At 41.5% G+C, this 25,737-nt stretch overlaps 1 protein-coding gene across 1 annotated transcript in view; it reads left to right on the top strand.

The window, feature by feature from the left end:
• LOC126184922 (3'-5' ssDNA/RNA exonuclease TatD) overlaps positions 1-25,737 on the top strand; it is a 52,177-nt gene that overhangs the window by 14,908 nt on the left and 11,532 nt on the right. The window contains exon 4 of the mRNA XM_049927594.1: positions 12,047-12,230. Within this exon, the coding sequence (XP_049783551.1) occupies positions 12,047-12,230 (184 nt within the window). The remainder of the gene's footprint in view (positions 1-12,046; positions 12,231-25,737) is intronic.

Genomic DNA, 25,737 nt, shown 5'->3' on the forward strand with positions numbered 1-25,737 from the left:
AACACAGTGTAAAGAAAATTATTAGGAAGTAACGATGGATTAGCAGGAAAGATTGAAATTCCATAATTTTTTCCAACTATTTCCTGTTCCTTGTCTCCTAGACCAGGGCTTGGGAAGGTTTTGCTCACATTCAAAATATGTGTTTTTACTATACCAGTTGAAGGAAAAATCGTAACCCTAAAGATTCAACATTGCTGGTAAATTTTATTGTCGGCTCTGCTCTTTGATGCTTTTTCAGCAAGTGGGAAGTAGATTTTTGGAGGATATTTTATTTCAGCTGCGGGTTTAATCCATTTGTCATTTCAAAGAGTTCTATTTGAAATGTGACTATAATAGTCTTCATTGATTTCAGAGAAATGAATTTTGAAAACATGAAAGTAATGAAGTAACCATGTTACCTGTGTATTGAAACCTGTAGTTACAAATGTAAGAAAACTTAAAACATGTGGTTAACAATGTAGGAAAAAATAGATTGCTGCTTACCACAAAGAAGGCACATCAAGTTGCAGACAGGCATGATTATATGACACTCAGATGTAGCTTTCAGCCACAGACTTCGTTTGTAAAGAATGAGAGATACAGGCGCTTGTGCTCTCTCTCTCTCTCTCTCTCTCTCTCTCTCTCTCTCTCTCTCTCTCTCTCTCTCTCACACACACACACACACACACACACACACACACATATATTTCGGCTTGAGATGCTGTAGTTGACAGTTGTGTGTGCTTCGATAATTTAGAAACCACTAATGTCTCAGGGGAACACGAATGCCATTACTGCCTGGAGAAGAAAACTGACATTTTCCATTGTGTAATTTACCAAATGAAAAACTTAAGCACATACAATGAAATTCCTATTTTACAAAGATATCATTTACGTTTGAATATTTTTATAAGTATACCTTTGCTAGTGTTGGAGGCCAAATAAAATAGTCAATTTTGTAATATGTGTGTTTTTACAGAAGGTCCTGTATTCTCCTCAATTTTGGTAAGTGTCATGGAGGACTTTTTTTGTAGTTAAAAGTATTGTTTTGCATTTTGCTTAGAGACATTCTTTGTGGGATTTCTTAATCATCTTCCCCCTCCCGCCATTTCTATGTAAATTACATTCAACTTCATATTTTGATTCCGTTGGGTTCTTCATATTGAATTCACGTTATTTTGTTGTAATTTGCTTTTTCTGTGGTGTTTTTAGTACACTATCCATATTATATTTTGTATACTGCATGCATGTCTGTTCACAAGTGTACATGTACGTATGTGTGTGCATGTTTATTTGTAGCTTTTTGCTTATAATTAGTGTGCTACTCCGAATAGTGTAATTTATTCTTTATTTTTCTTCTTTCTTCTCCCTGCTTATATGTTACAGATGTTATACTTAAAAGGGAAACTTCCCATCACATCCCCCTCAGATTTAGTGGTAAGAGGGCCCAGTGGACATCCTGTCAAAAACTACACAGATCAAACACAAAAACGGGAAGAAGTTGTACTGAACTGTGAAATAAAATTAAATTAAAATTAACATTGAACAGTCCAGGGTCAAGATATGCAATATGGAGCAACAATAATTAGCAACGGTGTCATGGTTAAGCGGTCAAGGTGTTGGATTGCCAAGCAGGCAAGTCGTGTTCAGACCTCACTTGTGCCATTTTTTTTTTTCCTGTGTCGTGGTGTAATGTCCATTTGCAAGAACGTGTAAGTTAAGGGACCTTTAAAGACAGTTGAGTCTGCATAACTACTCTATTAGCTGCTAAAAGGAGGTGGCTTTCGAATTAGAATCGCAAACATTTGATGACAAGGCATGGCATTAATGACAGGACGTGTGTTGTATAGGAATCTGTGATTGGTGTACCTAATTTGTACGCCTAGTGAAATATGCCTCTTTGCCCGAATTAGGTGTCTGTATGAATGTGAATGTGATCACTCCCAAGGAAATGATGAAAACATAATAGTTTGTCACGTAAGTTCCAACAAATGCGTGCATCAGTTTCACAATTGCACAGTTTCTCTGTGCTCTGTCAGAACATATGTTTTAAATGTTTTTTATGTTGCATTCCATTTTGGAAGTTTCGACTCTGGAATCCCTTTGTTGCAACATAGTTCACACCTGTTTATTTGTTGTTTTCATTTCTGTGAAACATGTATGTGATATCTTGCCTGCTCTTATTACTCATCACATTTACTTGGTTCGGTAATGTATTCTTACCACATGACTCATATTCTATAACCGATGTGTAGTATGACAACTGCCAAGACTACAGAAAGAGAACAAACATTTCCATGACGGGACGGACCATTCATAATGTTTGGGGGGGGGGGGGGGGGGGGGGCACGAGGGAGTTTTGAACGTGGCTTGTAGAGTTGCAGTCCAACGCCATTACCATTTAACTGTGACTCTGCAGCTGTCCAACTTCTCGATATTGCATTTGTTACAGTTAGACCGTTCACCATTTCTGTTTCGCCTTTTTTCACAGTTCAGTACATATTCTTCTTGTTTTCATACTTCATCTGTGTTCAGCTTTTGACAGGCTATCCACTGGGCTATCTTACCACAAAACCTTGGGGGAGGGGGGGGGGGGGGGATGGGAAGTTTTCCTTGTTAGGAAAATATGTGTATCTTAAATTTAGGAAAATGGGTAATAATTTTTTGATGACTAGAGGACATTAGAGAATACTAGCAAAAATAAATTTTGAAAAATTCCTGGCACAGTGTGTGGGGGTCTCGGCCAGTTTGTGAAATAATATGGTACTGATACTTCATGAAATGTTTTACATAGCCTGGCATTATGGACATGCTATTGAATAAATGTGCAGAAAGAAGAGGTTGACTGGATAGGACACCGTCATTATCAAAGTTACCCTTTAAAAAATGAATTATGAGGTATGGCAGTAAAAGAAAGCCTATGACCAATAGAACCACCAGACTTTGTATATATCTAAAACTTGGGCATTGGGGAATCTGGTTGCAGTGGCAGAGGTATCCTCCTTTTCTGTTTTAATACGTTATTAACTACAGAGAAAATAACTCTATGAAAAGAATATTTAAACTCAAGTCATAAATTATTTTCATTTATAGTTATTTTTGTTTGTGATTTCACTCATTTTGAGGTAAGAGTATAAAAAAAGTAAAATTGTGTTAAAAAAAAAAACAAGAAAAAAAGAAAAAAATCATGAGTTCCGGACACAAAGTTTTAATTTTTCCCAATTTCTATACTTGAATGAAGCATACTGAGAATGGGAACATTATTTCCTTCTTTCCCTTGATAAATAAACCAGGTTTTATGTCCATACTTCATCACAGTAGTATCAACCAGTGGTGCTTAGAACATTCTTTCTGATGATCTCTATCCACTGAACTCACTTGGCTTGATATGTTTACTCTTCAGTATATTGGCATTTTGCAAATATGTGAAGAAATATCTATAATCACAATTCCTTCCCATTCAAAGGAATGGCGCCTCAAGTTTCGTGCTAAAGTATTTGGAAATGTTATGATTCTCTGGTTGATGTCCATTCTTTCTGTCTCATGGAAATAAGTTGAACATCTGTTTGGTGTCTGCATCCAGTGATAACCAAAATTTGATGGCAAATTTATCTGCCATGTACGGTGTTAATCTACATGTGTCTTAAGACCCATCATCAATTATGATGTTTTGTCCAGAGCTGTAAAGCGAGAAACAATTTTTAAATGACTCCAAACTTTGATATCACTTAGCACTTAATATCAGTGTCAATTCCCTTGGTGCAAAAAAAGCCACAAACTCACAAAGCTGCAACATTTTGTCAACCTCAGAAACAGAAACACACCAGTTACTATTTTGAAGTCGTTTTTGAGCTTTCATCTCGGTGCACAGTTTTATGTTTCACTGTTGTATCATTTGCATACAGGCACTAACAACTAGTTAGTAGTGCTGTGAACTTTGATGTTTCTCTTAGCATGCGGCCTTGGTCCTGCTGTCTGTCAGAAAACTTTTTGCTTTTGTAGTTTTTCAGCTGCATTTGTGATCTAAAATCTCTCAACCTCTTTTCTGAATTTCAGCTGTAAAAAAAGTGAAGTGATGCCACTTCTTTCTTCCTCCCTGTCTTCTTCTGTTGTATCAAATGTCATTCTGTGCTGAAAGATATGCTGATTTCAGTGGAGGAGTCCATCTTGCTGCTATAAGAGTCATTGGTGTAGTTTATCTTGATTCAGCACTATCATGCTATAGAATCATCGCTAGTAGTTTGTACTTATGTTTCAATTTCACTACAACCAGGCTCTTGCTCGGAAATTGGATGTAGATGTTCTAAATATTTTGGTGCTTTGTTGTCTAACAACTTAGGAGCCATTTTCAAAATCTGTTTGAAAACTTATGCACTACCAAGCACTTTACTTATAGCGAGATGTAATAATTAGCACAGAAGCTTCAGTGTACATAACTACACCGCGTCAGTCACTTCCAACACAACTCATCATTTTCAGCATTCTCAGATGACTTAGGCGCATAAATAAGCATTACATGGTCAGAAGGACTGCTGGCATGATTATAGGTGTATGGTGAGAAATAAAAGCAGGGAGTATTAATATATGTCTAATTTTTACAGTGAAATCTCTTTTGGAAAGAAACCAGTCACAAAATAGTTGGTTTTATGAAAAAATGTACTGTCGTTAGAGGCAGGCGAAAGTTTAGAATGGTCAGTCAAATCACTTCATGGTTTCTAGAGTTAGTCGTAACCTATTACTTAATGTATCTTGTTCAGTGGAATGCCACCATGGAGGTGATACTAATGAGGAATTAACTATTGATCATGGCTCATGGAAGACAAGATGTGACTGGAGAGTTAAGAGGGGCCCTCAGGTCTTAGTCCTCTCTACAACCACGATGAAGATGAGAAGGCGTAATACACAAAGCAGGAAAACTGGATGAAGTGAAAGATTAGATGAGGAAGAATGAACTAGATATATTAGGTATGTGTAAGACAGGCTGGGAGGGAAGTGGGGATTACTACAGTGATGGGTTTAGAGTAAATTGTAGTGGTGGTGAGAGAAGAGGAAAGCATGAAATGTAAATTGTAACAAGAGGAAAATGGTCAAATAATTTTCACAATACTTACCATGTTGGCAACTGGTTAATGATGGTAAAAATAGTAGTAGTTGTGTGGAGTTTGGTAGTAATTCACACACATTTCCCACCAACAGCTCGTGACTTAGAAGAAGTGGAGACTGTGTATGGAGAACATTAAAGAACTGTTAAAACTGACTAAAAAAAGATAACGTTGCAATCTGGGTGATTTTAATGCCATAATATGATCCTATACAGCCAATAAGACTGTAGGAAATTTTGGCTTGGGGGAAAATAAATGAGAGGTGAAAATTCGGTAGATTTCTCTGCAATCAAAATTATGGTTATTACGAACACTTTATTTGAGTTTCCTCTTAAAAGAAATAAACAATGGAAAATCCTTGATGTAATAACAACATTATTATGAAAAGGGTAGATTGCTGCTCATCATACAGAAGAAGCATTGAGTTGCAGAGAGGCGCAATGAAAAGACAACTAATGATTGAAGCTTTCAGCCAAAAGGCCTTCTTTGGAAATATGAATCACACACAAACATTCATACAAACACAAATCACACATACATAGCCACAGTGTGTTCTGCCGTCTTGAAACCTTATTTTTAAACCAATTGGAAATATTTGGAGCAAACAGGTACAATAGGTGTGACACCAAAACAGGCGATTGTTATGTTAGGAATCGGAAAACGGGAGTCGTGCCATCTGGGCAACAAACCTTTGCCATTGACACATATCGATGTTGAGTCAAGGTGGTGTCATGGACCAGCAAACAATGTGCTGTTGGTGTAAGGCATTTTACACAAAACAGCTTCAGCTATGGGCCATGTAGTGTGCGTTTCATGCTCTTTACTCTCACACACATAATGTCCCAGTCTTGTCGACACATGCTATCAAAGTGTGAGTACAGAATTTTGAGGAAATGGCTAATACAGTGTGAAAGGGAGGTGGAAGTGCAAAACACATGCACACGTCAGAAAGTATTGCAAGATTGGGAGAAGCCTTCAGCCAAAGTCCCAGGTGTTCTGCACGCAAGCATGTACTGCAGCTTGACATATTGGATCACAGTGTACAGCAAATATTACATAGGGAATTGCAATACCATCCATACAAAATTCAAATTGTGCGAAAAGTGAATGAAGATGACCTCTCAAAGAGACTGTGCTTTTGTCGGGAATTGTTGAAAGTTGTGAACGAAAACCTAGGCCAGTGCAACAATCTGATCATGAGTGATAAGGCTAATTTTTATATGTCAGGCTGTGTTAACAAGCGAAACCTTAAATACTAGTCATGTGAATACCACTTCACTGTCAGAAAGTGGTAGTGTGGTGTGATGTATCATCGTTTGGTATCATAGGGCCTTACTTTTTTAAGATGGTCATGGCAGTGGTGTTACTGTGATACAGAATGTTGTGTTAATGCGTTGAGCTGTTTCCTAGTGTGACAGCTTGTTGATATTCCTATAACTGCAAAAACATTTTTCCAGCAAGCCGGTGGGAGGCACATGCCACTCCTTGTGGCATTCCATTAATGTTCTGCAGAATGTCTTTCCTGGTCATCTCATTTCCAAGAATGGAGACATTTCCTAGCCTTCAAGACCCACTGCTCTTTCAGCATGATGTCTCCTTCCCTTGGGGTCGTTTGAAATCTCCTATATTCTGGTGTGATCCATGATACACCATCCAGGAACTGAGGGATCAAGTTTGTCAGGAACTTATTGAATTTGAGTGCCAATCTTGCTAGGTGTAATGTTTGACTTCTGTTGGCTTGAAATGTGGGTCACTTTAAACTGCAAACGTTGTAAATTGATGTTGTATTTCTTTTATATCACTGTGATTAAATTGGCATCATTGGTGGAGGTTTATTCAAAACCGCCCATTTCACTGCCGCACCTGTTTTGCTGCTGCAGTATGATGTAACTCAGAACAGTGTTTGTTAAAAGTACTGTGTCAGTACTCAGCCCGAGCATTGAATGATGCTGTTGAAGTGGTTTGATTCATTGGTAGTTCAGTTTAATTTCAGTTGTAATGATTTGGACTTCTTGATTTTTACTATGCATATCACCCTTTATTTTTTGTTGAATGGTATTTTGCTATAGCATCGCAATATAATGTCTGAGCTGTCATAAGGTGTATTTCAAATTTATATCTTTGTTTGGTAACTCATTTTTTCACACCTCTGTAGGTATTTGATAATTAGCTCAGTTACTGAAATCAATTGATTTGTTGTCTGTTCCACACTGTAAGCAGTTTTGTTGCTCCTTGACTGCATCCTTTTACCTCCTTTTCAGTATTTCCAGTTTAGTTTCAAACAGAGACTTCTTGTGCTTGTGCTTTTCGTTCTCACCTGTTAACTTGCACACCTCCACAATAGTGTTTGCTTTGTTTCTTTTTTTTATTATCACTGAGTTTTATACAGGTTTTGTATACAAAGTACCAGGAAAAATAATAGAAAAATAGATTTATTTTGGTTATTACTACAATGCCTCAAAATTCTTCAAAGTTTAGCCCTTGAGTGTTGACACACGTTTGCCAGTGGCTTTTCCACAAGTTAAAGACTCCCCGGTACTTAGATTTTGGAAGGTCTTAAAGGATACATGTGCAAGATTATTTAACAGCACTTAGTCTTGTGGTGGTGTCCTTTCCATGGGTGATTTCAATTTTTGTAATAGGAAACAGTCTGCTAGTGCCAAGTCGGGACTGTAAGGAGTTTGGGGAATTGTCACAATGCCCGATGCTATTTATTGTCAGGTAGTTGGTGGACCTAGGAGCAGGCGTGGCTGCGTGCATTGTTATTGTGCAATTTCCAATTTTTGCCTATGACTTGACCCTTGTCTTCAGTCTTCTTAGCACTTCTAGGTAAAAAGCACCATTCACTGTCTGCCTCTAAGGTACAAATTCTTAGTGGACCACCCCCACAGCATTGAAGAAAATGATGAGCGTGGCTTTTACTCTGGATTTGCTCATTTGAGTCATTTTTGGATGTTTGTTCAAATATCCAAGTTTCATCTCCCGTGGCAACATTTTCTGAAAAGCTGGAATCGTCTTCATTGTGCTGCAGAAGATCTTTGTAAGCCGACACTCACCTCTGCTTTTGGTCGCCCATCAAGATCTTCAGGATGAGTTCAGTGCAGGTATTTTGCATTGCAAAATCCTCAGTGTTGTCCTATCAATGCTAATTGCATCCATAACCATGCACGCACTTAATGGATGATGTGAATTGAGTAAATTACACACAATTTAAACACTGTCACGTACACGCGCGCGCTCGTATTCACTGCTACAGTCAATGCAACTTTAAAAGTAAGACATTATTTACGTTCTGTAAAGCATCTGGAAATGTCATTTTAAGTACTTTAAGTTGGTAGAGTAGATGTTTCTAAGTAAAACAGTGGGAACAAGCCTGGAATATTTACTTTCTGAGCTGTCTTACTACACTTTCAACAGTAATTTGCTCTGAGAATGCCAACACAAATGACTAGACGTTTCACATTTAAAATATTCCTTGTTTTGGAGATGCACATCAATGAATGAAATCCAGAATGAATTTTCACTCTGCGGCAGTGTGTTTGCTGATTTGAAATTTTCTGGCATATTAAAAGTGTGCGCCAGACTGGGGCTTGAACGTGGGACCTTTTCCTTTCACAGACATGTGCTCTACCTGTAGAACACTTGCCCATGAAAGGCAATGGTCCCAGGTTCGAGTCCCTGCCTGGAACAGAGTTTTAATCTGCCAGCAAGTTTCAACGAATGACTGAAATGTTTGGTAAAGATGCTAATGTTCTTATCTAGCTCACAAAAGCAATTACTCATAATGCTGCAGTATTGAAAAATCTTTATCTTTCCACATTTTCTTGAGTTCAAAAATAATATGTACAAAGTTTGTTTAAAGAGTAACAGGAATGTTATTTCATGTGTCGTTGTAGTTCGGTTCACAAAACTTTTACATCGTTGGGGTGGTAAATGTGTGTGATCTATACAGTGTGAGCCATATTGGACATCTTGGCTGTTGCCAGCTGTCAAAACGTTTTTTGTATGTTTTGGTAGCCTTAGTGATTTAGTTTCTATACAAATAGACCATAAAATTTGTATGAAAGTTTGTTTGATAAAAAAAAAATTGAGCAAAGTTTTAGAACTATTAAATATTGCTTTTGGTGAGTCTCGTCAACTTGTGAAATTGTGGAAAAGTGAAAAAAGTGATTGATTGATTGTGATTTAGCAAAGAAACTTGTTGTTGTTGTTGTTGTTGGTGGTGGTGGTGGTGGTGGTGGTGGTGGTGGTGGTGACAGTGACATATCTATTAGTTTGTTCCATGACATTTTTTCAGATGTTTTGGGTATGAAACGTGTGAAAGGAAAATTGAAAATTATATTTACTATGTTCCTTGATTTCAGTGGAATTGTGCACCATAAATTCGTGCCACAAAGTTGAACAGTCAATAACAAGTACAACTTAAAAAATTAAGTTCCATTTGTGTGAAACTATCCATAAAAAAGCCCAGATTTTTACTGAAACAATTCATGACTTTTGCACCACAATAATGAACCTGCTCATATGTGTTGCTTGTTCATGAATTTTTCACCAAAACAATATTATATTGATGCCCTAGGCTCCATATTTGTAAGATACGCTCCTGTGTGACTTCTCCATCCCCAAGAAGTAAAGAAATCTTAAAGGAATATCATCGTACAAGCATAGGTGAGGGGGAAAAAAAAAACACCATTGAGAGAACTACAATCTCTCTCCAAAAGTGTTTTAGGTATTGGAGAAAGTGTTGACATAAGTGTATAATATCTAATGGGAATTATTTCGTAGTGGATAATGTTAATGTAGAAGAATAAATAAAAATTCTTTCCAAAATACAAAAATTACCATTATTTTTTTAACATAATGAAATCCAGAATGCTCTGTAGTCCCATTGTTGTTAAGTTTTTTGATTCTAAAAACTTGTATCACTACAGTTCAAATAATAGTTTTTATAAGAGGAGTTGCATTAGTAACTGCTTCTCGCAGTTCGGTATTCCCAGCAATCGCTTGGGATTCATTTGGAGTACAACAAATTCTCCTTTATACTTTCCATCTTAGCTTGTGGTAGCAATTTAAAATTTTGCATACCTTGCACATTTTATGTTCACAAAACTGTTAATAGTGCGCACTTGATTTTCATGAGCAGTAGGGTAGTCAAAGACAATTTGCACATTGAAATAGTTTAAATTATAGCAATTATATTTCACTAATCTAAAAATGTAAATAACGTTTAAATTCGTGTATGGTCCAACATAGATTCAACAGAAAGATAGGCTTGAATTACTACATGCCTTCAGAATTCATGGACTTCACAAGGTTACCATTCACTCAGACTGGACGAGTCTTCTTAAATGTATTGTCATTTCCCCAGGCTCATCAACTTGAGTATTGATGAAACATCTCCCTTCATTTTAAACACTACATTGTGGTACATAAAAATTGTGGGTGGGGGGGGGGGCATTAAAATGCTAGAGATAGGTTAAAATGATACAATAAACAGCCCTAATGTAGTCTGTTTAATGGATGCCACTATCTAGTATTGCCCCACGTAGGAAATATTGTAGATCCGGAGCTGATGCACAGAGCACTTTCAGCTGCAGTGAGGAGGTGGGTGAACTCCACGTGACCCATGTTTACATTTAGTGATTTTGCTGTTTCCTCTTCGTTTACTGCTCTCACTTCAAATAAGGACAAAACAGATTTTTGTGACTGGAAGTTATCAAGTGAATTAAATGATTAAATACATTCACATAATTATGGAAGACTAAAATACTTCATTAGTTTCAGATTTTATTTTAGTTCCACCTTTCTGACGGTCAAGCGTTAATCGCCTTGCAGAACAATGAAGTTATTTTTGTCGGTTTGCTAAAGAAATTTGGCTTTTAGTGATCTTGTCCACTGAGGCAGTCAATTTATTTGAAACGAAGTGTTTAATTCCACACTACTGCTAGTTTCGAGTGTTCGCTGCATTTCAAGTGCACTTTTTCATTTTCTAGCATGTATGGCATTGTGCCATATTGAAGTACCAAACATGACATAATACATTACTAGTACTCAAAGCAAAATTTACATCCCAAAAACCACAATGAAAACCTTAATATCAGGTAGAGGCCTATTTCATTGGGGATTTGTACAAATGAATGTGCACTTTAACCAGAATTATCCATTTTAGTATGGTTCATGAAATTTTAATGATCTTGGAATATCCTCTGATATCTTGTTTCCTTTATGACATATGCAGTGTACATGTTGCTGCTCATGAAAGATCTTTCCAAAACTTATTTTTTGTTCCTGTACCTGAATGACTTGATCACTGACAAGAGTATTAAGGTGGTTGGTGAAAATGTTCAGAAAAGGAACTGTCAGGGATGGGTTACAGCAGAAATATTTTCTGACTGCACACAGAATCTGTTAAAATAATTTTTATGGTGATATTAAATAAGTTTAGTCATTAACTTAAAGCTTGGTTTGAACAATTGAATTGATTTGCTAGGAGGTGGTATGCCATCACTTTTCTCTGAATTGCATTACAGTTTTATTTTCTTGTAGATAAAAAAGATAATCTCAGGACTTACGCCCTTTCTCCAACACTTACCCATAAAGTCACGAATTTACACTTATGACTGTGTAGATGTGTTTGGCTTTCTCTTAGATTACTGGCTTCAGTGTGACACCTCAAGCAAAATTGTAATTTTTAATATGGAATATTATACATCGTCTTTCTAGTCATTTTGCTATATATGTTGTACTAAAAAAACCATTGATACGTCACATTTTAATTGTTCAGACATAGTTTGCATAAATTTGTGTGTGTGTGTGTGTGTGTGTGTGTGTGTGTGTGTGTGTCTAAAAGGGGAAAGGTGAACAGTGTGCGCACGTGTAAATTAGCAATATTGATTTTCTGCATAGAAAAGGAATAACTTCATATGTTTCATATACTTTGCATTTAACAGTATTTCATTCTTCAGGTTGCACTGGCATGTGAATTGCGTAAACCCCTGTTACTGCATGAAAGGGATGCTCATAAAGATTTAATCAAAATATTGGAAAAGTATAAGGAAAATCTGCCTTCTGTTGTTATACACTGTTTTTCTGGAACTTTCGAAGAAGCAGAAAGCTATATCAAAATGGGAATATACCTGGGAATAACAGGTAATGTAACCTTGCTTTTTTCCACAAAAATATTGAAAGAGATTTTTGTTTTCATTGCAGTAAAAACTGTTCACTGTGTTGCCTCATGATAGAAATATCATTACTTCCTCATTTTGTATTTTATTGAGTTGATAATCAGTAAAAATTGCTTTTTGAATTTTTGGAACTGGAGTTATTTATTCAAGAAAGACGGTCTTTCACTGTTTGTTGAACAAATGACTGCAGGAATTTAGGAAAATTTGCGACTGAACCAAATTATTCAGAATTTTGGTAATGAGATTGTCAGAGTAATAGACATTATGACATGCAACCAGTGTACTAGTTTGTAAATAGTGACAGTCTCATTAGGGACACATTGACAGATTGCAAACAAAGTTTAACAGGATGGGAGATTAATACTTAGGAGTTAGCTGACATATTGACAAATACACTCTGCGAGGAACTGTGCAGTTCATGGTGGATGGTTCTTTCTGCCAATATTATTCACTCACTGTCATTTCATTCATGTATGTTTGCGCAACTTTGCTAATCTCTGTCATTTTATTCTCACTATTCATATGCAAGTAGTATAATAGAGGTAATAGAAATGTAGCATCTTCTGCCTTGAGTACTGGCTCTCTAGCGCATAGCATAGAGCAGTGGTTCCCAACTGCAGGTTAATTACCCCTAGGTGAGTGAAGAATAAAAAGCACTTGATTAAGAGATGGACAGAGAGAAGGGCAGAGGAAGTGGAGGGGGGGGGAGAGAGAGAGAGAGAGAGAGAGAGAGAGAGAGAGAGAGAGAGAGAGAGAGGGGGGGGGGGGGGTGATATAGACTAATAGAATTGAAATTCATACATATGCTGCAATACTGGTACTCAACTAGTATACTAGTATTTAAATAGTGTTCAGCAGTTACAGTGTTTAGCTCATGCCACTATGCAGCAGCAGCCCCGTCTTACAGAACTAAACGATAAACAGCACTATTTGAAATTTGTGTATAGTTGGCAATGGCTATTGCATACTGAAACTAGCCACTTGGCATGGTTCGTACAGTGGTTTCATCGAATTGTTCTCTCACTTGTCATTCTTTTGTCAGTCATTTGTTCGCCAGCTGAACTAACGAAAATAACATAATATATTTTCGTACTGAATGCATCTCTCATTCTACAGCGTGTGTGCTGTTTTGAAACTGCCAGTTAGACAGCTCAGTCGTTAAGAGCATTGCTTGCAAAAGGCAAGATCTACATTCCAATTCCAGTTTGGCACACAGTTTTAATCTGCTGGGAAGTTTTGTTGTTGTGGTCTTCAGTCCAAAGTCTGGTTTGATGCAGCTCTCCATGCCACCCTATCCTGTGCAAGCCTCTTCATCTCCGAGTAACTACTGCAACCTACATCCTTCTGAATATGCTTATTGTATTCATCTCTTGGTCTTCCCCTACTCTTTTTAACCCCCACACTTCCCTCCAGTACTAAATTGGTGATCTCTTGATGCCTCAGAATGTGTCCTACCAACTGATCCCTTCTTTTAGTCAGGTTGTACCACAAGTTTCTATTCTCCCCAATTCTATTCAGTACCTCCTCATTAGTTACATAATCTACACATCTAACCTTCAGTGTTCTTCTATACCACTACATTTCAATAGCTTCTCTTCTTGTCTTGCGTAAAATGTTCGTCATCCATGTTTCACTTCCATATGAGGCTACACCCCATACAAATACTTTCAGAAACGACTTCCTGACACTTAACTCTGCACTCGATGTTAACACATTTCTCCTCTTCAGAAATGCTTTTCTTGTCATTGCCAGTCTACATTTTTATCCTCCCTACTTTGACCATCATAAGTTGTTTTGCTTCCCAAATAGCAAAACTCATATACTACTTTAAGTGTCTCATTTCCTAATGTAATTCCCTAAGCATCGTGTGATAATTCGACTACCTTACATTGTCCTCATTTTGCTTTTGTTGGTGTTCATCTTATATCCTCTTTTCAAGACACTGTCCATTCCGTTCAACAGCTCTTCCAAGTTCCTTGCTGTCTCTGACAGAATTACAATGTCATCAGCAAAACTCAAAATTTTTATTAATTTGCAGCCATGACCTATTAAACTGACAGTGTGGTAATTTTCACACCTGTCAGCACCTGCTTTCTTCGGAATTGGAATTACTATATTCTTCTTGAAGTCTACGAGTATTTTATCTGTCTTATACATCTTGCTCACCAGATGGGAGTTATGGCTGGCTCTCCCAAGGCTGTCAGTAGCTCCTACGGAATGTTGTATACTCCCAGGGCCTTGGTTCGACTTAAGTTTTGTAGTGTACATATTTTAAAACTGGCATACCTTGTAGATTTTCCTAGGAAAATTATATTTAGCTTTCACTTGTAGGAAAATACATAGGGTGTTCGAAAAGTTTTACGCAGTCATCTCTAATTTTTTTATTTTTGGCAGGAGGAGAATGAAATTTTTTATGAACAAATTTGGAACATTTAGCTGTACATTGAGTCTTCTCAGTGTAGCCTCCATCAGCTGTGACACATCTGGCCCAACATTCTTTACATGATGTGAATGCACTTTAATAAAATCCTGGGGATTGTCTTTTACACCATCACTCGACACAGGAAATAAGGTCTTTCCCACTGTCAAATGTTTTACCGCACAGTTGGGCTTTCAGACGACCAAAGAGGTAAAAATCAGACGGAGCCAAGTCCAGACTGTAGGGAGGATGAGGAACACTTTTCCAACCTGTAGGTGTGGCCTGTGGGTCCTGATGGCACACCAAAGCTTGTCCAGTGACAAACAGTAACGGTCCCAGTTAATTGTGGAGTCAGGTTCCAAAAAGTCAATGAAAATGAAAATGACACCTCACTGATCCCAGAAGGAGGAGGCCATCACCTTTCGGCCTGCTGTTCGTGAAAGTCTTGGTTTCTTCTTCTGAGGGGAACCCGGATAACACCACTCCATGGATTGGGTTTTGCTCTCAGGTTCGGACAAAAACAACCATGTTTCATTCTGGGTAATGACGCTGTCGAAGCACTGTTTCCACTCTTCAGTAAAGTTCTTAATGAAACCCTCGAACACATTCTTCCTCATCATTTTCATTTCTCTTGTCAGTAATATAGGCACCTAGATTTTTCTGTACCCTAGTGACTGTACTACTGATACTACACTACCCAATGACAAACAAGTCATTTCAGCAAGCTGTCGTGTCATCACACATCTGTCATTTTGGATAATTTGGTCAATGGTCTCCTCATTCACATCACTCACTGGTGTCGATGGTCTACCGCATCGTGGATTGTCCAGTAAAGAGAAATCACCCTCTTTAAACCTCAGCAACCACCGCTGGATAAACAGGGAGCTCCCCTGCGGGTCCGGGGGTTAGAATAGGCCCGAGGTATTCCTGCCTGTCATAAGAGGCGATTAAAAGGAGTCTGACATGTTTCGGCCTTTATGTGATGGTCCCCTGTAGGGTTTGACCTCCAATTTTCAAAATTTTCCCGAAGAGCGAGCCAATTGTGAAAGGGTGTCTTACATGGTGCATCGCGTCCGTCATGCATTCAGATCTTTAGCCCACTTTCTTGTTGTCGCATTGCAATCCTGCCCATTCTCCATCTCTTGGGCGAGGACACCATCCTGGGTGCATTTTCCACCATGCCTATGCACTGTCACTATCTGTGCCGACGATGACCATGGACTTCTTTGCACCTCATATCCTGCATGGTAGCGAGTCCGTTTTGGTGGGGCCACCATGTACCCTGCTGGTTCTAGCCCCCTGACAACACAGGGATTGCTCTGCAGATGCCTGCGCCGTCAACTCCCCACGTATGTCAAGGAGTGGATGCCCGTCACCCTGGGGCATCGGGACGCCCAGCAATGGCCATCCTGCCAGGTGGCCTTTGCTGTGGCTGGGTGGCACCCGTGGGGAGGGCCCCTGGTAGGAGTGGGTGGCATCAGGGTGGACAACACGCCATAAAGTATAGTACATCATCTCTTGCTGGTGGTCCACCACCAGCAGTTTCTAAGTGGGAAAAGGCTAACTTCAGTGCCAAGAAATATGACCCCAAGTCATTCCCTTCCCTGGCCACACCATGGGAGGAATGCCAGGCTAAGGATGACAGTGAAGCCTATTCGCCCAGTACCTTGTATGTACGAGAGTTGATGGGGAATATTTCATGTCCATGAAGCCTTAGTTTTTTGTGGTGCATTTGGAGGACAAGTTTGGGGAGGTGCAGGGCTTGTCCAAAATGCGCTCTGGGTCAGTTTTGATAAAAACAGCATCCTCTGCCCAGTCACAGGCATTACTCACTTGTGGCAAGTTGGGGGATGTTTCTGTTACCATCACACCTCATAAGAGCTTAAATATGGTCCAGGGTATTATATTCCACAGGGACCTTCTCTTTCAGTGTGACAACGAGCTGCACACCAGTCTATAGTGGCAAGGTGTTCATTTCGTCCGGCACGTCCATCGGGGTCCGAGGGATAACCAGGTTGCCACCAGTGCCTTCATCTTGGACTTCCAGGGTGACACATTACCTGAGAAGGTCAAGGTGAGGGTCTACTGCTGTGGTGTCAAACCACATATCCCTCCCCCGATGCTGTGCTTTATGTGTTGGAAGTTCGGCCATATGTCTTCCTGCTGTACTTCCAACCACACCTTTCGAGATTGTGGATGTCCATCGCATCCCAATACTCCACGTGCCCTGCCTGCCATCTATGTCAACTGCGGAGAGCATCATTCACCTTGCTCACCAGACTGCAGGATTTTACAGAAATTGAGGGAATGCATGGACTAAAAGACCCTGGATGGACCGACCTATGCTGAGGCTAAGAGGATATTTGAGTGCCTACGTCCTCTGGCTGTGACCTCTTCATATGCAACTGTTTTTGTAGCAAGAACAGTTGTCTACATCTACGTTTACATTTATACTCTGCAAGCCACCCAATGGTGTGTGGTGGAGGGCACTTAATGTGCCACTGTCTTTACCTCCCTTTCCTATTCCAGTCGCGTATGGTTCGCTGGAAGAACGACTGCTGGAAAGCCTCTGTGCGCACTCGAATCTCTCTAATTTTACATTCGTGATCTCCTCGGGAGGTAAAAGTAGGGGGAAGCAATATATTCAATACCTCATCCAGAAATGCACCCTCTCGAAACCTGGACAGCAAGGTACACCACGATGCAGAGTGCCTCTCTTGCAGAATCTGCCACTTGAGTTTGCTAAACACCTCCATAATGCTATCACGCTTACCAAATAACCTTGTGATGAAACACGCCACTCTTCTTTGGATATTCTCTATCTCCTCTGTCAATACGACCTGGTACGGATCCCACACTGATGAGCAATACTCAAGTATAGGTCGAATGAGTGTTTTGTAAGCCACCTCCTGTGTTGATGGACCACATTTTCGAAGGACTCTCCCAATGAATCTCAACCTTGAACCTGTCTTGTTGTTGTTGTGGTCTTCAGTCCTGAGACTGGTTTGATGCAGCTCTCCATGCTAATCTATCCTGTGCAACCTCCTTCATCTCCCAGTACCTACTGCAACCTACATCCTTCTGAATCTGCTTAGTGTATTCATCTGTTGGTCTCCCTCTACGATTTTTACCCTCCACACTTCCCTCCAATGCTAAATTTGTGATCCCTTGAAGCCTCAGGACATGTCCTACCAACCGATCCCTTCTTTTAGTCAAGTTGTACCACAAACTTCTCTTCTCCCCAATCCTATTCAGTACCTCCTCATTAGTTACGTGATCTACCCAACTAATCTTCAACATTCTTCTGTAGCGCCACATTTCAAAAGCTTTTATTCTCTTCTTGCCCAAACTATTTATTGTCCATGTTTCACTTCAATACATGGCTACACTCCATACAAATACTTTCAGAAAAGACTTCCTGTTACTTAAATCTATACTTGATGTTAACAAATTTTTCTTCTTCAGAAACGCTTTCCTTGCCATTGCCAGTCTACATTTTATATCCTCTCTACTTCGACCATCATCAGTTATTTTGCTCCCCAAATAGCAAAACTCCTTTACTACACTCCTGGAAATTGAAATAAGAACACCGTGAATTCATTGTCCCAGGAAGGGGAAGCTTTATTGACACATTCCTGGGGTCAGATACATCACATGATCACACTGACAGAACCACAGGCATATAGACACAGGCAACAGAGAATGCACAATGTCAGCACTAGTACAGTGTATATCCACCTTTCGCAGCAATGCAGGCTGCTATTCTCCCATGGAGACGATCGTAGAGATGCTGGATGTAGTCCTGTGGAACGGCTTGCCATGCCATTTCCACCTGGCGCCTCAGTTGGACCAGCGTTCGTGCTGGATGTGCAGACCGCGAGACGACGCTTCATCCAGTCCCAAACATGCTCAATGGGGGACAGATCCGGAGATCTTGCTGGCCAGGGTAGTTGACTTACACCTTCTAGAGCACGTTGGGTGGCACGGGATACATGCGGACGTGCATTGTCCTGTTGGAACAGCAAGTTCCCTTGCCGGTCTTGGAATGGTAGAACGATGGGTTCGATGACGGTTTGGATGTACCGTGCACTATTCAGTGTCCCCTCGACGATCACCAGTGGTGTACGGCCAGTGTAGGAGATCGCTCCCCACACCATGATGCCGGGTGTTGGCCCTGTGTGCCTCGGTCGTATGCAGTCCTGATTGTGGCGCTCACCTGCACAGCGCCAAACACGCATACGACCATCATTGGCACCAAGGCAGAAGAGACTCTCATCGCTGAAGACGACACGTCTCCATTCGTCCCTCCATTCACGCCTGTCGCGACACCACTGGAGGCGGGCTGCACGATGTTGGGGTGTGAGCGGAAGACGGCCTAACGGTGTGCGGGACCGTAGCCCAGCTTCATGGAGACGGTTGCGAATGGTCCTCGCCGATACCCCAGGAGCAACAGTGTCCCTAATTTGCTGGGCAGTGGCGGTGCGGTCCCCTACGGCACTGCGTAGGATCCTACGGTCTTGGCGTGCATCCGTGCGTCGCTGCGGTCCGGTCCCAGGTCGACGGGCACGTGCACCTTCCGCCGACCACTGGCGACAACATCGATGTACTGTGGAGACCTCACGCCCCACGTGTTGAGCAATTCGGCGGTACGTCCACCCGGCCTCCCGCATGCCCACTATACGCCCTCGCTCAAAGTCCGTCAACTGCACATACGGTTCACGTCCACGCTGTCCCGGCATGCTACCAGTGTTAAAGACTGCGATGGAGCTCCGTATGCCACGGCAAACTGGCTGACACTGACGGCGGCGGTGCGTAAATGCTGTGCAGCTAGCGCCATTCGACGGCCAACACCGCGGTTCCTGGTGTGTCCGCAGTGCCGTGCGTGTGATCATTGTTTGTACAGCCCTCTCGCAGTGTCCGGAGCAAGTATGGTGGGTCTGACACACCGGTGTCAATGTGTTCTTTTTTCCATTTCCAGGAGTGTACTTTAAGTGTCTCATTTCCTAATCTAATTCCCTCAGAATCACCCGACTTAATTCGACTACATTCCATTATCCTCGTTTTGCATTTTTGATGTTCATCTTATATCATCCTTTCAAAACACTATCCATTCTGTTCAACTGTTCTTCCAAGTCCTTTGCTGTCTCTGACAGAATTACAATTTCGTCGGCGAATCTCAAGTTTTTATTTCTTTTCCATGGATTTTAATACCTACTCCAAATTTTTCTTTTGTTTCCTTTACTGCTTGCTCAATATACAGATTGAATAACATCGGGGAGAGGCTACAATCCTGTCTCACTCCCTTTCCAACCACAGCTTCCCTTTCACGCCCCTCGACCCTTATAACTGCCATCTGGTTTCTGTACAAATTGTAAATAGCCTTTCGCTCACTGTATTTTACCCCTGCCACCTTTAGAACTTGAAAGAGAGTATTCCAGTCAACATTGTCAAAAGCTTTCTCTAAGTCTACAAATGCGAGAAACATAGGTTTGCCTTTCCTTAATCTTCCTTCTAAGATAAGTCGTAAGGTCAGTATTGCCTCACGTGTTCCAATATTTCTACGGAATCCAAACTGATCTTCCACGAGGTCAGCTTCTACCAGTTTTTCCATTCGTCTGTAAAGAATTCGCGTTAGTATTTTGCATCCGTGACTTATTAAACTGATAGTTCGGTAATTTTCACATCTGTCAACACCTGCTTTCTTTGGGATTGGAATTATTATATTCTTCTTGAAGTCTGAGGGTATTTCGCCTGTCTCATACATCCTGCTCACCAGATGGTAGAGTTTTCTCAGGACTGGCTCTCCCAAGGCCGTCAGTAGTTCTAATGGAATGTTGTCTACTCCCGGGGCTTTGTTTTGACTCAGGTCTTTCAGTGCTCTGTCAAACTCTTCACGCAGTATCGCATCTCCCATTTTATCTTCATCTACATCCTCTTCCATTTCCATAATATTGTCCTCAAGTACATCGCCCTTGTATAGACCCTCTATATACTCCTTCCACCTTTCTGCTTTCCCCTCTTTGCTTAGAACTGGGTTTCCATCTGAGCTCTTGATATTCATACAAGTGGCTCTCTTTTCTCCAAAGGTCTCTTTAATTTTCCTGTAGGCTGTATCTATCTTAACCCTCGTGAGATAAGCCTCTACATCCTTACATTTGTCCTCTAGCCATGCCTGCTTAACCATTTTGCACTTCCTGTCGATCTCATTTTTAAGGCGTTTGTATTCTTTTTTGCGTGCTTCATTTACTGCATTTTTATATTTTCTCCTTTCATCAATTAAATTCAATATTGCTTCTGTTACCCAGGGATTTCTACTAGCCCTCGTCTTTTTACCTACTTGATCCTCTGCTGCCCTCACTACTTCATCCCTCAGAGCTACCCACTCGTCTTCTAATGTATTTCTTTCCCCCATTCCTGTCAATTGTTCCCTTATGCTCTCCCTGAAACTCTGTACAACCTCTGGTTTAGTCAGTTTATCCAGGTCCCATCTCCTTAAATTCCCACCTTTTTGCAATTTCTTCAGTTTTAATCTACAGTTCATAACCAATAGATTGTGGTCAGAGTCCACATCTGCCCCTGGAAATGTCCTACAATTTAAAACCTGGTTCCTAAATCTCTGTCTTACCATTATATAATCTATATGATACCTTTAGTATCTCCAGGATTCTTCCATGTATACAACGCTCTTTTATGATTCTTGAATCAAGTGTTAGCTATGATTAAGTTATTCTCTGTGCGAAATTCTACCAGATGGTTTCCTCTTTCATTTCTTAGACCCAATCCATATTCACCTACTGTTTCCTTCTTTCCCTTTTCCTACTGTCGAATTCCAGGCACCCATGACTTGCCTTACCAACAATTAATTTTATATGATCATTTCACTTCAAATCGTTCTGTACGCATACTCCCAGATATTTTACAGAAGTAACTGCTACCAGTGTTTGTTCCGCTATCATACAATAAAGGATCCTTCTTTCTATGTATTCGCAATACATTACATTTGTCTATGTTAAGGGTCAGTTGCCACTCCCTGCACCAAGTGCCTATCCGCTGCACATCTTCGTGCATTTCGCTGCAATTTTCTAATGCTGCAACTTCTCTGTATACTACAGCATCATCTGCGAAAAGCCGCATGGAACTTCTGACAGTATCTGCTAGGTCTTTTATATATATTGTGAAAAGCAATGGTCCCATAACACTCCCCTATGGCACGCCAGAAGTTACTTTAACGTCTGTAGACATCTCCATTGAGAACAACATGCTGTGTTCTGTTCGCTAAAAACTCTTCAATCCAGCCACACAGCTGGTCTGATATTCCGTAGGCTCTTACTTTATCAGGCGACAGTGCGGAACTGTATTGAACACCTTCCGGATGTCAAGGAAAATGGCATCTACCTGGGAGCCTGTATCTAATATTTTCTGGGTCTCATGAACAAATAAAGCGAGTTGGGTCTCACACGATCGCTGTTTCTGGAATCCATGTTGATTCCTACAGAGTAGAGTCTGGGTTTCCAGAAATGACGTGATACGCGAGCGAAAAACATTCTAAAATTCTACAACAGATCGATGTCAGAGATATAGGTCTATAGTTTTGCGCATCTGCTCGACAACCCTTCTTGAAGACTGGGACTACCTGTGCTCTTTTCAAATCATTTGGAACCTTCCGTTACGCTAGAGACTTGCGGTACACGACTGTTAGAAGGGGGGCAAGTTCTTTCGCGTACTCTGTGTAGAATTGAATTGGTAGCCCGTCAGGTCCAGTGGACTTTCCTCTGTTGAGTGATTTCAGTTGATTTTCTATTCCTTAGACACTTATTTTGATGTCAGCCATTTTTTCGTTTGTGTGAGGATTTAGAGTAAAGAACTGCAGTGCGGTCTTCCTCTTGTCACCCCATCAGTTCCTAGAGTTCCTGTCGCCTCTCACAAGGGAACCTCCCTATCGCATCCCCCTTTGATTTAGTTATAAATTGGCACAGTGGATAGGCCTTGAAAAACTGAACACAGATAACTCAAGAAAACAGGAAGAAGTTGTATGGAACTATGAAAAAAATGAGCAAAATATACAAACTGAGTAGTCCATGCGCAAGATAGGCAACATCTGGGATAGTGTGCTCCAGCCGGGGAAACCCAAGGAACAGTGCAAGAAATCGGGGGGGGGAAATACTCCCAAGAACAAGGAACTTGTGGTGGCATCCACACTACCACTACCTAAAAGCTCTGCGTCTGATGATGGGGTGGAGATTCTGGCATCTGCTGAGGACCTGGATCTTGCTGGACCCTCAGACACAATGGATATAGACTGCTCAGGCAAAAAGTCGGTGGCAGCAGGCGACCCTGAGGCTTAAACTGCATCATTGAATGTTCCATGCCTTTCCAGTCGCATGATGATGTCATCCTCCAGTGGAATTGCGGTGGTTTTTTCCACTGCTTGGCTGAGTTACGGCAACTGTTAAGCTTTACACCTGCTTTTGGCATTGCTCTGCAGGAAACCTGGTTCCTGGCAATGCAATGTGGAGTTTGCGTTTACTACATAAACTCAGCTAGTAGTGAAACTGTGCTCCTTCAAACCCCTCTTGAAGCTGTGGCTGTCAGAATATGGACAATGCAGGAAATAAGTGTCTGCAATGTATATCTTCCTCCAGATCATGCAGTACCCCTGAATGTATTAGCTGCACTAATTGACCAACTTCCAAAACCTTTCGTAGTTTTGGGAGATTTTAATGCCCATAACGCCTTGTGGGGTGGCACCATGCTTACTGGCCGAGGCAGAGATGTCAAAAATTTTCTGTCACAACTCAACCTCTGCCTCTTAAATACTGGGGCTGCCACACATTTCAGTGTGGTTCTAGGTAGTTACTCGGCCATTGATTTATCAATTTGCAGCCCAGGACTTTTCCCATCTATCCACTGGAGAGCACATGATGACCTGTGTGGTAGTGACCACCTCCCCATCTTCCTGTCACTGCCCCGGCACCAGGCCCATGGACGCCTGCCCAGATGGGCTTTAAACAAGGCGGACTGGGAAACTTTCACCTCTGATGCCACCATTGACTCTCCCCAACATGGTAACATCAATGTGATTGTTAAGCAGGTGACTACCACGATCGTTTCTGCGGCAGAAAATGCAATCCATCACTGTTTAGGGGCCCCTGGCGACAGTCCCTTTGTGGTCCCCAGAAGTCACTGAGGCAATTAAAGAGCATCGGCGAGCTCTACAGCGATAAGTGACATCCTTCCCTAGAGCATCTGATAACCTTTAAGCGGCTCCATGTACGCCAGCTTATAAAACGACTGAAACAGTGTTGGAACAGGTAAGTGTCGACCATTGGGTGCCATGTTTCAAGCTCCCAAGTCTGGACAAAGATCAGACAACATTTTGGGTACCAGACCCCAACAGGTGTCCTTGGCATTACCATCAATGGCGTGCTATGTACCGACGCTAATGCGATTGCCGAGCACTTTGCTGAGCACTATGCTCAATCCTCTATTGGAGAACTACCCTCAGCCTTTCACACCCTCAAACGACGGATGGAAAGGAAAGTTCTCTCATTCACTACACGCCACAGTGAACCCTATAACACCCCATTTACGGAGTTTGAGCTCCTCAGTGCGTTTGCACATTGCATCGACACAGCTCCTGGGCGAGATCGGATCCACAGTCAGATGATTAAACATCTCTCATCTGACTACAAGCGCCATCTCCTCGTCCTCTTCAACCAGATCCCGTGTGACGGCATCTTTCCATCACAGTGGTGGGAGAGCACCATCATTCTGGTGCTCATACCCAGTAAAAACCCGCTTCATGTGGATAGCTATTGGCCCATCAGCCTCATCAACGTTGTTTGTAAGCTACTGGAACATATGGTGTGTCGGCGGTTGGGTTGGGTCGTGGAGTCATTTGGCCTAGTGGCTCCATCTCAGGGCAGCTTCCACCAGGGGCACTCTACCACTGATAATCTTGTGTCCCATGAGTCTGCCATCTGAACAGCCTTTTCCAGACACCAACACCTTTTTGCTGTCTTTTTTTATGTACACAAAGCGTATGACACCACCTGGCAACATCATATCCTTGCCACATTATACGGGTGGGGTCTCTGAGGGCTGCTCCCAATTTTTATCCACAGTTTCCTGTAGCTCGGTACTTTCCGTTTCCAAGTTGGTGCCTCCCATACTTCCCTCATATCCAGGAGATTGGGGTCCCACAGGTCTCTGTATTGAGTGTATCACTATTTTTAGTGGCCATTAACAGTCTAGCAGCAGCTGTAGGACTGTCCATCTCACCCTCTCTGTATGCCGACAACTTCTGTATTTCTTACTGCTCCACCAGTACTGGTGTCTCCAAAATGAAATTTTCACTCTGCAGCGGAGTGTGCGCTGATATGAAACTTCCTGGCAGATTAAAACTGTGTGCCCGACCGAGACTCGAACTCGGGACCTTTGCCTTTCGCGGGCAAGTGCTCTACCAACTGAGCCAGCGAAGCACGACTCACGTCCGGTACTCACAGCTTTACTTCTGCCTACGTCCACGAGATACTGGCAGAAGTAAAGCTGTGAGTACCGGACGTGAGTCGTGCTTCGCTGGCTCAGTTGGTAGAGCACTTGCCCGCGAAAGGCAAAGGTCCCGAGTTCGAGTCTCGGTCGGGCACACAGTTTTAATCTGCCAGGAAGTTTCAGTACTGGTGTCGTTGAGCGGCGCCCACAGGGAGCCATCCTCTGGGCTCAGTCATGGACTCTCCCGCCCACGGCTTCCAGTTTTCGGCTCCTAAGTCATGTGTCATGCACTTCTGTCAGCGTCATACAGTTCATCCGGAACCAGAACTTTACCTTTGTGATGATCCACTCACTGCAGTGGAGACATATTGATTCTTAGGACTGGTTTTCGGTGACCTATTGACTTGGCTACCTCACCTTCACTAGCTTAAACGGAAGTCCTGGCAGCACCTCAGTACCCTGTGCTGCCTGAGCAACACCAACTGGGATGCAGATCGCTCTATCTGCTGCAGCTCTACGAAGCCCTTGTTCAATCCCACCTTGACTGTGGGAGTCTGGTTTA

This window comes from Schistocerca cancellata, chromosome 1 (assembly GCF_023864275.1).
Source record: "Schistocerca cancellata isolate TAMUIC-IGC-003103 chromosome 1, iqSchCanc2.1, whole genome shotgun sequence".
Taxonomy (NCBI): Eukaryota; Metazoa; Arthropoda; class Insecta; order Orthoptera; family Acrididae; genus Schistocerca; species Schistocerca cancellata.